The sequence below is a fragment of the Gymnogyps californianus genome, chromosome 15 (assembly GCF_018139145.2).
Source record: "Gymnogyps californianus isolate 813 chromosome 15, ASM1813914v2, whole genome shotgun sequence".
In the NCBI taxonomy this organism is placed as follows: Eukaryota; Metazoa; Chordata; class Aves; order Accipitriformes; family Cathartidae; genus Gymnogyps; species Gymnogyps californianus.
The window spans coordinates 9,098,122-9,110,138 of record NC_059485.1 but is presented as its reverse complement, the minus strand read 5'-3'; the positions used below and the strand labels follow the sequence as shown (position 1 = coordinate 9,110,138).

Genomic DNA, 12,017 nt, shown 5'->3' with positions numbered 1-12,017 from the left:
GAACATGCACAGATCTTTTGCCACACTTAGGAACAAGGAGAAAGATGGAGAGGGGGGAATATTAAGAATATCAGCCTTGTTTGGCTCAGAAGAGCCAAAAGCCCATACAGTTAAGTACAATGTACTGTCAAGTACATAAACCCCCTTCATCAAGCACCACTTTTCTAGCTTTCGCAGAAATACTTCACATTTCATCCAAGTGCTAATTCAACAGGACTTAAGTATAGTAGGTGGTTTGCTAGACAATAGTCTAAGTAATCATTTCAACCTAACCCCATCAGGCTGATAATAGATAGTAAAAGTGACTTGCAAATACATAGCTCCAATGTGAAATTCCTAGTTTCATTGTACTTCTATTGAAACTATAACCACAATTAACAGCACAAAGCCTTCCTAATGATCATGTTCTTAGTACTCCATGCTCTCCTTGCATGGAATTTACATTAATATTTAGAAGATGTACCCTGAAATCCATTGTATTAAAAATAGGTCATTAATAATGCTTACTAAGTGCAGTAAGGACTGTGGCAGATGAGCCCCCAGCCCTGTGCTATTTATGCACCACACACTTGACGATTAGCATCAGCAGAGTCTGTCCACTGGCTTGATCTGAAGCCCTGCAAGCCCAGAGAACAGAACTGGGCTTGTGATGATCACTCTCCCTGTTTACACAAACTTGCCAGACAATGTTTAACCTAAGGCTGTTACACTCATAGTGCAACAGAGCACTTTCATCCCTTTTCATTTTGTCACATGCAATTGTATTTTTATGCCTCACTTCCTTGACTGTGTAAGGCAATGTGTACAGAATACAAAATAAAAGCATAATTGCATGACAAACTGCCTTGCTTCAATGGACTCTTACATCTACAGATACTGCTGTCCTTGTCTATACTGAAAGCTGCAATGAATAACTACAGCAACATTTTAAGAACAGAGTGACATTTTTAACAAAACACTCCTTATTATATTTCTTGCCCTGCTGAAGTTCTGAGTGCAGCCACCTTTCATGCCACACAAAGAGAAGTCTTAGACTCCATTTAGGAGACAATAAAGCTAAAGATCCAAGATGTTTGTGCACCTCAAGTGTGCAGCAAGTCTTTAGTGACTCAGTGCTTTTGCTCTGCTACCAGCACTAGGATGGAGGGTTTCTAGTGTATTTGCTTTGGATGCAATTCCAAACATTTATGTACTTAGAAGGGAAGTACAGCTGAACCTCACTAATCCCAGCACTTTAGGACGCTGTTGCTATTTGGTTTAGTGCAGAAGAGTATCTGTTAGTCCAAGTTCCATTCTCCATATATGGCTACAGCAGTGGAGTTCCCCTGAAAATTAGTATTTTGGTATAAAACAAAAGCAAAAAGGAAACTATACCATACAAGTGAAGGCACTAAGCACAGAAACTCTGATACTGCTGGTGACAGCAGGGGTAGGAAATGGTGTAGCAAGTTAACATTCAGTTTAACAGAGCTGTCCCAATTATCAAGCCCTAGGAGCGGAGATCAGTTGTTGTAACCTAGCAGAACATAAGGAAACCACAGGTCAAATGCAATCTGATCAAGTTAGCGTGGCACAACCAGTCTTCAAATGAGGTGGCATTAATGCAGAGGCAGCATTAATTCTCTCTGCCTGCAGGCTAAAACACACTGTTAAACCTTCTTGGCTGCCTGCAACCTAATGGTATTTAGGTTATATGGTAATTCCTTCAAACTTACTTGAATTTGGAAAACATTCCTTTAGAAATAGGAAGGACAACATATCAAACCCAGAGTTTGACTTTTTCATAGGAAAGAATATTAATAGTGCAAATAACACCAAAAGGTGGCATAGGAAGTCTTTATAGCCTCTTCCAATAAATTGGAAAACTTTTCCAATTTTTTTTTTTTTTTACAGATTAGGAAGACTTGCATGTAAAGAAAACTTATTAGAAAGCTAACAGAAATTATTTATTGCTACACACTTTGTCTTTCTTTATAATCTAAGTGCCTCTTAAGCATGGGGAGAGGAAAAACAACAGGTATAACAAGTAGCTTCTCTTCCAAGCATCAACACAACTATTTTGCTTCAGTATGTATTACAGACAAGACAGTTTTATCTGTTACTCACAACCCTTTTTTCCTTTCAAAAACACACCCCTTCTTCCTCCCTCAGTTTTCAGAGACCCCAAAATTACATACTCCTGGTGCTCCTATTAAATGGCTGTGGAACTTCTAGCCACCAGAACATCAGCTCTGGCAGCAGGAAGAGTCTGTTCCACTTTGTGGTTTTCCTAATATCCTTCTAGCCTACTGTGTTCAGAACAGGCAGGCTCCAGCTTCACTGTAAATAGTTACAAAAGGTATTTGGAGAAGTATCTGAATCACACAGTAAGAAGAAAGGATTTTTTTTTTTTTACAGTAATGTTTTAAAACAAATGTTGGGTATTGCTAACTGATTTAAATAAAGTCAAGTTTTAATCCCCAGCTGCAGCAGAGCTCATATTTACAAGAACAGCTGCAAGAGCTGCACATACTGCAGATATTGGCACAACATGGATTTTAAAAGAAACAATTGAATAGAATCACAATTGTGAAAAAACATTTGATAAGCATTTCAAAAAGGAAATTGGCTGCAGAGTCCAACAGGAATGTAACACAACAATGGGAGATTTCAGAACAAAGACACTCAGGCAATTCAGTATTATAGTCATCACTAAAGCCAAATCTTCAAGGAGGAGATATTAAGAGAACGAGTAGTATTCAGTTTCATAAGGAGATGCAGGAGAGGGAATACATGATAGAAAAACAACGAACAGAGTAAGGGTGCTACACTGAATGCTCTCTACCCTGACAGGTAGTGGAAAGCCAAAACTAAGGCAAACCAACCTGAAATGGGTCCAGTAAACAAAGAAACATTTTTCTACAATTCATAATTGGCCTGAAGTATTTATCATGTAATATGACAGAGAGACTAAGAGTAGTAGAATCAGAAATAATTTGTTAGTAACGAGCAACAAACCTATTCATAAGCCTTAGGCCCTTGGTTTTAAACAATTGTTTTTCAAAACACCCCATTATCCCTGGCTGACCACTACTGCAATACAATATAATCTAGCAGAATAAAAAGCATTAGCTAAAGACTCAAGAAACCTGAGTTTTAACCTCCAAACTCTGAGCCTAAAATGCATTGATTTGCTTACCAATAATCATGAACAGCCTCCCTCTGTTTCCCTAAAAACACTAGTAATCCTATTCCCTTTCTCTATAGGGAAGCTTTGAGGCTTACAGATAGAGAGCAAGGCAATACTGGGGTACTGTTCTTGCTCCCTTTAACTGGGCCAATTGGGAAAACTTTGTCTGCTATCCAGTTACAATAGAGATACCTCATTTATAAGCTGTTTAAATGACAGCAGAACACAATCTGTTCTGGTGATAGTGAGATTTTTTTCTACTCAAGAGAGATATTCTTGGTTTTGTTATCAACTGCTGGAATCTCCAAAATAAGCCACGAACTGGTCTACAGGGAATAGAACAAGCAGATAAGGCATAAAAAAAACCTTCTAAGACATATTGCTGTTAGTAATGTATCTGAAAATGAGGACCAGACCTACAGAGATAGAGATGGTCAAACAACAGAAACTACTGCTAACTGCAACAGAAGAGAAGGTAGCAATCAGCTGGCACATTTGCAGCATGAGATAATTTCTTTCACAAGCTTAATACCCAATTAGAGAGAGGCAGATGTCAAGCACCTGCTGGTTAGCAAGATGACTAGAAATCCTGAAGCTGATGTTCAGTATGAGAGGACTGGACAAGGCTATCCCTAGTTACAGGTCCATCTCCTTCAGGTGCCCATGCCCCCATGCCGCAGGTGGGCTGTTGGCTGCCTAAGGGCTAGTGGCCAATATAGCCACAGCAGTCTAACACAAGGGAAGCATGGCCAGTAGGAACACAGCAGCTGTGCTCAACAGCAGCACACTGATGCCAGAGCAAAGGGGAACAGGACTTTTAATCCAGAGGAACAGAAGGGCAGCCCCAGACCACAGCTGAACAGCCAGGGGTTTAACATACCACTGCAGAGCTTTATTCAGCCTCAAGAAGCTTGTGATCTTTGACTCAAGCGTAGTTAAAAATCATCCAGTGAACTTAGAAGCTGTATTACAGTCTTCAGCTCCTCAGGAACACAGGGCTAGAGCACTGAAACCAATTTGAAGGCACAAAACAAGCAGATTAAGCAACTACTTTTACATGGTCACTTTCTAGTCCTAGAGCTAGAAGTAAAGAAATTACATTATTCTAGGACAGCTTATTCCATCACATTTAGTCCTCCCTGCCTGTAGCAGTAAGGCATGAAACCAGATAAAAAAAATATCACTGCTGCAAAGGGTTTTGCTATTGTTGGAAACAGCATACCTAAAGCTATACAGATAACACAGCATATTCCCCATCTCTATCAGCCAAGTCCTCTGTAACCACCTCCATGTTGCCCTCAAGTTTCCCTTATGTGGAAGTTCATTTTATACATTGAAGCTGAGCTCAAGTTTCAGGCAACTAAAGATCTCCAAGCCTCTGTGGGCTAGAGCACATCAGCCTGTGCCAGAGGGCACTTCCTGAAGGTGTTTTAAGCTGAAGAGCAGAGCCATGCACATGTGCAGTTTTTAAGTCCACAAACCTTGACAAAACTGACATTGCTCATTAATGTGGCAGCTGTCTTGGTCTTTAGAAGTCTCAGCAAGAGACTTGCTTGTCTTTTATAGCCAGTTGATTCATTTCCACCTTCACTAGCAGTAAGCTTAAGGCTGGTTACAGGCTATAGACTACACATTGCACTCCCCACCCCTGCAATGAAGGGACTTGATTATGACAAACCAGAACCAAGTGAAATTATGACTGACTTTACTTTTACCTTGAAGAGCAATGTGGCATTGAGTACTGCTGTACAGACAGATCTTTAGCAACTGGAGTGAAGCTACTACCTGGAACACATATCTACTTTCACTTCAGGACCACAAAATATTCACTAAGCAGCTACCATTTGCCCCTATTAAGGCCTTATGTGCACTCAAGATTGAATCTAGGGGTTTTGTAATCTAGGTGACTAGCATGAAGTGCAATTCACAGCTGGGCTTTTATTCTGCACAGTAGATATCATGAAATACTGCTTGTTTTCATATAGCCCCAGCTAAACTAGTAGTAAGTTTATACCAAGTATTTGGTTACTGCTGTAAAGGGTGTAGATGATGGCGAGTTACCAACATCAGGCCTAAACACCACAAGTTAACTGCGCAGTTGTTAAGGAGCACTATTTTGCCTTAAGCTAATATTTTTCTTCAGTTAAATTCTCTTCCACAATCCTAGGAAAGGGCAGAGCGCTCTATGGAATCTTATAGTAAAAAGCCAGTTCTCACAGTATTGGAAGAAATTAATTAGTACCCTGTCAGTCACCCCCCATAATGTGAACTAAGGGGGTGAAGAAACCATCCAGTATAGGGGAAGCTACCATTGTTACTTGAGTCTTACCCAAAAAGCTTGAGCTTTTAAAAGCTTCAGTGCTAGATCCGGCTAAAGCACTCTGACCAAGGACATTGAGAGCAGTGCCACTGCTCAGCAAGGCAGACGTCCATCTTTGTCCAGTCTAGTTCCTTGAATGCTAAACCACAACTCCACAGCTACACAACTCATCCAGAAGACTTTTGCAGCCACATTTCTACTCCAAGTTTATTTGTAAAAAATACACTAACATACCACATTTACCATGGATGCTCTTCTCTTTAGGTATTTAAGAAAAGCCAAAAGCAGTAGCATTGTGGCCACCAGAGAGAGAATACCAACAGCAGTCATTGTAACACCAGCCCATGCCTCCTTGCTCAAGAGAGTGCTCCCTACAAAGCAAGCAGAAAGGTAGGTTTAGTGAAGAACTGTCTCCACAAACTAAGCAATATACATTAGCACCATGCTGGCTTAGTACCTTGGGTTGCAGACCATCCTTCTGGCACAAGGAGAACAGGACCACGCAAGCTCACCACTGCAGAGTTCACATCTGGCATCCCACTCTCTGCAACAGTAATGTAGTAGAGGTGAACCCCATAGTACAGTGGGTTATCTTGTATCAGTACAACCTCAGATCCGCTTAGACATTACCTCGCTTGCTTCTAGATGGCCTAGGGCATCTTGTCATACACAAAGGGGAGTCTGGTTGAAAACGGTCACAGATCAGAACACTGCAGTGGAAGTATACCTAGGAGAGAGAATGAGAGGTCCATTCATTGAGACAATAACTGCTCCTACTTACTGCTCTAAGTAGAAGGATAATGTCACCTACTAGGCCAGGGAGGGCTTTGTCACCAGAGATGAAGGCAAAAGTCTTCACTTCCAGCCTTTGGCGATAGTTAGCATAGCTGACACTGTGCCCCACAGGATGAAACACAGTCCTGTAGCTGTCCAGGTCATACTCACACCTGCCAACGGGTAAGAAGCAAGTCAGAACAGCAGGGTAGAGAAGGTCTGGGTTTTGTTGTTTGTTTTTTTTTTTTTTTTTTTTTTTAAGCAGCAGGATAAAGTTCAAGGTAGAGGTGCTGCCATATTCCTACAAGTTCCAGCATACCAGGGCAGTACCTGGAAGGCCATCTCAAATGAAGCCCTTGTACCTGGGGCTCTGTTCCTAAGGGGGGGGGCAGGGGAGAATTAGGGAATCCTCCCACCCACTGCCAAAAGTGCTTCCATTTCTCTGGCAGGGCACTCACCCATCAACAACAATATTCCACTGGGGAAGTGAGCTTGGGTCTTGCGAAGCTGTTGCCCAACAGTCATCCAATACCAGATAGAGGTTGGGATCATTGCGGTTCAGAACCTGAACTTCCAGGAAGATGGGCTGCCGTAGGTACCTTACTATTGGGTACTGATCATCACGGTATGGCTGCCTGTATGAGTCCTCTGCAAGAACCAAAGCCTTGTTAGACAATTAGATAAGTCAGTGTGCAAAGAGAGTCCTGAAGAAACTCTGGTCTGGAGCTCTTCAACAGCAGCTGGTCCACCAGCTGCAGTTTGTCCAAGTCACAGATCTAAGGCATCTGCCTCAAGTAGCATGGGTGGGAGGCAAGGAAGCACATCAGGTCATTAGGAGCCCATGCACCAGAGAACAGTTCACTCATACATCCTCCTCCCCACAAGATCCAGTTGCTTTCCAGCCACCTGAGCCCAGAGTCAGCTTTACCTGGGTAGCTTAGAAGAACTAAGGAGAGGGGACCTTGGTTCATTGAAGAAGCCAGAGGAGGAAGGTTATCTACCCTTATAGTGAGGGAGGCATCACCATTGCTGAAGGAGCACAGGACTGTCAGCCTGTAACAAGGAAGGAGCAAGTAAGTCCTATGTTCATATATGGGATATCCAGGACTAAGTATTACCCAAAAAGGTTTCCAGACACACCTGAGTTCACTGTCCCTTGAGATCCTGCGCAGTGGAAGGTCTGCCCACAATGCCCTCACCTCATTCTCATAAACAATCTTCTCCCCATCAAACTGCAGAGAAATAACAGCATTAGTGAGGGCATTCCAAATGCATGAAGCCCTCCCCATCAATCCTGGCTACACACTTACCCAATACCTGGTCCCACATCCATTCAGTGGGACATGAAACCAAACCCTGTCATTCAAAGAAGACTTGAAGGCTGGCCGGCATGCAGGATCTCTAAGCCTAAGTGTATCCAGGTCTAGCAGTGGTGTAGTACTGTCAGCAAGGATTTCAAAATCCATGTACCCATCCTGGGTGCATACAGCAGCTGTAACAGAGGCCAACATATATTGTCATGCCAGTCAGTGACAGCTCAGTCTGCCAAGAGCTGTTGTGTTCTGGCTAGAGATGAACTAGTCCTTCACAGGAAAGTGAAAGAACAAGCCATGTTGAAGGATTACTATTGAGCAGCACATTGGCCAAGTCCATTGCAGAAGTCAGTCACTTACCTATTGGTGCATGCCGGTCACAGGGGCACTCTGGATGCATCACCATTGCCACAGTCTCCCCATGGAAGTGAAAAACCAGTTTCAAGGAGGACATGTAGGACTGAAGTCCTGAGCAGCTCTCCCCATGTAGCTGAAAGACAAGAGTTACTCTCCTGGAGTGTAACTACAAGAGCTCATTAACACATGCATGTTTTAGCTGTTTCACTTGCTTTGAGGCCATGGTGCTCTTCACACCCAGCTAATTTATTAATCCGCATTGCTCCAGGCATGCCAAATACCAACCCACTCCAAAAGGAATATTTTCACCTCCAGCTGTTTTTGCCAAGAGACTTCATGAAACCCAAGTTACCTTTGAGTGATGTCTATCTATTATAGAGTCCATTTGCATTTATCTTAATCACGACTGCCCTCAGTCAGCCACAGGGCACATAGCTGACTTGACAGGTGCTTAGTGAAGGTCAAAGCTACTGTGCTCTGGTTCTCGGCAAGCACCAAGGAGTTGTGATCACACCAACTCCTGTGACTTGAGGATCAGAACTCACCCGGGACTTCAGGACTCCCCTGCTAATATGCAGCTTGACCCCTCTCTCTGTGTCCAGAGCAATCCCATTTTCCTGAAGCTGATCCATGGGGATGGCCTTATCCTCTACACCCACAGCCATGAGGGTCCCTGGGAAGGCTGGGATGGCAACAGTCATGTGTGTTGCATTACAGACTGCTGGACCTGCAACAACATCTTTGTTAAATATAACACCAGTTCTCAGGGCAGAAGCAGGCCAGGTTGTGACTTTCTCCATGCATTACCTGGTGCACAAAGCATTCTTAACTCCACAGTCAGTCTACGTTCAGGAGGGCCATACGTAAGCTTGAGTGCCACAGTGTAGAGCACTTTATCATTGTGCTGACAAAGAAGATACAGAGCTCTGTTAGAGAGTGTTCAGCTCACGGTCCATCATAAGACCAACACTGCAGGGCCATATACACTATGTCTGGTTCAGGACTGTTGCTATTCATGTTTGCAACAGCAGTTCCTTCCCATCTCAACACCCTTTCTAAAAGGATCTGCTCATGAGACTGCCAGTCAGATGTTCACAGGACAGGTGATAGCTCGAATTCTGCTTACATAGATGCCCATCAGCTATGCTGCTGTCTGAGGCACACACTGCTTCCCCATTTTACAGGGCTGCACAGTTCAATGACAGCTATGCAAAGTCAAACAGCTTTGCACACACCAGCTAGGCACAGCACCGCAGCAGCTCGAGATCAGCTCTGGCCATGACCTGCAAGTGCTTTCCACAGGTCTACAGGAGGGAGACAGTGCTGCTTTAACAGAGGCTAGGTGTCTCCTCAGTGCCAACTCTTTGTTCACCTACCTTGTAAGAGACAACTCCAGTGGCAGTAAAGGCCACCTGAAAGATCAGGTTGTGGCCATCAGCTAGAAAGTTATAGCCTTGCTGCATGGCTTGCCCTAGGCTCAGCTGATGTATTCTGGTTCCATCATCAATTGACAGAGTCCAGGCCATTGGAGTTGCCGGAACCTGCAAAGCAGGAGATCCTTGCTTAGGAAGGGAAGGCACCACACAGAAGCAGCAAGGCATTACACAGTTATTCACCCTGCAGAGCTGCCCACCTCACAGATTTTTACATTCGAGTTCCCTATATTGATATTAGGGATAGCTTTAGGATTCCCAACAAGGTGCAAGTACCCCAGAGAGGGAAATACTCCAGCTTGGAGACATCAGGCTCAGTTTAAGTCCAACACCCAGGCACTCCCCCACCCTCCCTTTGCAAGACAGAAGGCACATACCATATGCTCATCACTGAAGCTTGGAATGAGTCTTGGGAAAGTAACCTGAAACACAGCACAAGGGTTAGACCACAGAAACAGACAGTGGTCGCAACCCTACAACTTTCTAAGAAAAATCTCTACTATTGTTTTCCAAAGCAGGCAGCTGGCACCAGCATCCCAGTTCCCCCTGCAATAGGGCTGGAGCCAGACCATATGCGTCATTAATGACCATTTGCAAACTAGCTCTTCAAAGAGCTAGCGGTCATGCCAAGACGGACATGCAGCCAACAGACCTCCCTGAAGCTGGCTGGAGCTTTCCGCAGATCCCAGCCATGCAGTTCCAGGAGACAGCCCTCCTGCCTTGCAAGCCTCTAAGCAGGACCTATAGCACTCCCATTCCTCTACTTACTGCCATGAAGTCTTTTGTACAGTTTGTTGCACCAGCAAAGAAAGGAGTAATGATGTCATCTGCATGAACACTACTGCAGTGAGTGCTGTAGGTTACGTTCTTCTCCTCTCCCATTGTGTCATTCACCATCAGGCTCAATCTTAGCTGGTGCTGACCATGCTATAGACAAGAGACATTAATTAGAAAGAGGCAGTACTCACCACAGCATGAGGACAACTGAAAGCCATTGAGATTAAACTCTAGCTTCAGAGTTGTTTTAGGTGTTTGTATCAGTGCAAGGACAAGATGAATTGTTATTTAAAAGCCCTATAGAAAAGAATGAGTTCTCTGGGAAAGCATAGGGTCACAAGGTGATGTTGACAAGCAGAAGATACTGAGAGAACTGCAGGAATCAAAAAGAAAGCTCCAAGGACTAGAAGGTTGTAGTGCCAGAGTCAGCTGTTCAAGAAACAAGTTAATAAATGCCAAAGCCAAGAGTCTTGTGGTATTCCAAATGCCTAAAAGCAACAGATACCAGCAAAGCCTCTGTTTTAGAGGCTAGTTTGGGCTGGCCTCCCACTCATTACTCTACCTCAACAGCTATGAATAGCATGTGTTGTTAATTGCTCTGTTAATACACATGTGTAAATAGAGTGGTGCTCTGAAACTGTTGAACCTGGTTCATCTCCCTACAAGATATCCTTTAAAGTAGCTCAATTCCCTTACAGAAGAACACAACATTTATGACAGTATCTGAGGGGGGTTAATCCACAGTTGAAAGAACAAGTATTCTGATAATTTTTTTCAGCTTCTGGCATGAACTGCCCTTATAGAACAATTCTAACTTATCAGAAGTATAAATATTTCCACTCTTGAAGAAAGTTAGAACTAGAAACCCTATTAAACCCAGTCCTGGCCAGGAAAAAAAATCCCACACTCCAGCACAGCAGCTTCCCAGAATGAAGACCCCTTTACCTCCAGGCTAGTGCAGTTGACAAATGGGACACTGAGCAACAGCCTCTCATAATCCACAGTGTGGTCACAGGACACAATCTCCTCACCACTCACATCTAGGGAGAATGTAGAAGATCAGCCCTGCAGGCAGGTACCTGCTTTCAGGCTACAGCAGAAAGGGCCAGGGTAGGGCAGTAGCAATACATACCAACAACACACACATGCCAGGAGTAGTTGCCAAGCTCCCTGGAAAACTCAACTTCCATCCCATCCCTATGGCAGGTCACACTCTCTGCAGATGGAAGACCACCGTCAGCTCCACCATCACCCTCCTGGAGGCACACACACTGCAAGCCCTCCAGCTAGCCAGCCCTACTTCAGAGCCTCCTTCCACACCAAGGCAGAGGGGAAGCAGCTCCAAGCAAACCTAAAGCCCACATCCACACCGCTACCAGCCCAGAGAGGCCTCATTACCAAAGAGATCCTGATCTCCCAGGCCATCAACACAAGGGGCTAAGGGCAGCAAAAAGCCAAACAGGAGCAGCAACCTGCAAGCAAAAGAGGACCCAATGAGAAAGCAGCAAGGAAAGGACCCAGCTCCCCACCCCAAACCCCACTCACCACATCCTTGAGGTGCTCAAGCACTGCTGCTTCACAAGCAGCCCCATCTCCCCACTGCCACCACAAGCTTGCTCTTTGGCTGCCCAGGGAGGATTATATAGGACCCGGCTGAGGCTCCACACAGGTGCAGCCTTTCTGCTGCCCCGGGGACAGAGAGCTTGCAGCTGCCTCTTGTTGAGATGCAGTCTCCTTGCTGTGAAGAGGGCTCGCAGGAGACCTTAAGGTGATGTTAAGCCTTTGGCATGGGTTGTTGTTTCCTTCTATTTTGAAGGCATTTTTTTCTTGCTCTGATAGTGTACTCCCTTTATTCCTTTGCCAGATGTAGCATA

At 44.3% G+C, this 12,017-nt stretch overlaps 1 protein-coding gene across 1 annotated transcript; it reads right to left on the bottom strand.

Annotated features, from left to right (window-relative positions):
- Positions 1–5,678: 5,678 nt before the first annotated feature.
- Positions 5,679–11,735, bottom strand: ZP2 (zona pellucida glycoprotein 2). The gene is made up of 18 exons (XM_050905860.1): positions 11,689–11,735; positions 11,542–11,615; positions 11,276–11,359; positions 11,089–11,183; positions 10,135–10,293; positions 9,744–9,788; positions 9,310–9,474; positions 8,741–8,837; positions 8,479–8,660; positions 7,937–8,066; positions 7,574–7,755; positions 7,404–7,495; positions 7,192–7,316; positions 6,722–6,911; positions 6,301–6,436; positions 6,120–6,216; positions 5,947–6,033; positions 5,679–5,860 (listed from the first exon to the last, which is right to left on the bottom strand). The coding sequence occupies exons 1-18, from the start codon at positions 11,733–11,735 to the stop codon at positions 5,715–5,717; spliced, it is 2,133 nt and encodes a 710-aa protein (XP_050761817.1). The 3' UTR covers positions 5,679–5,714.
- Positions 11,736–12,017: the final 282 nt, after the last annotated feature.

What these genes read in the sequence shown, in the direction of transcription:
- ZP2 (XM_050905860.1), bottom strand. Translation starts at nt 11,735, where the DNA reads ATGGGGCTGCTTGTGAAGCAGCAGTGCTTGAGCACCTCAAGGATGTG. An exon ending in GATGTGGGACCAGGTATTGG is followed by an intron (nt 7,496 to 7,573) that starts GTAAGTGTGTAG and finishes ATTTCTCTGCAG; the next exon opens with TTTGATGGGGAGAAGATTGT. An exon ending in ACAAAGCCCTCCCTGGCCTA is followed by an intron (nt 6,217 to 6,300) that starts GTAGGTGACATT and finishes TCTCTCTCCTAG; the next exon opens with GTATACTTCCACTGCAGTGT.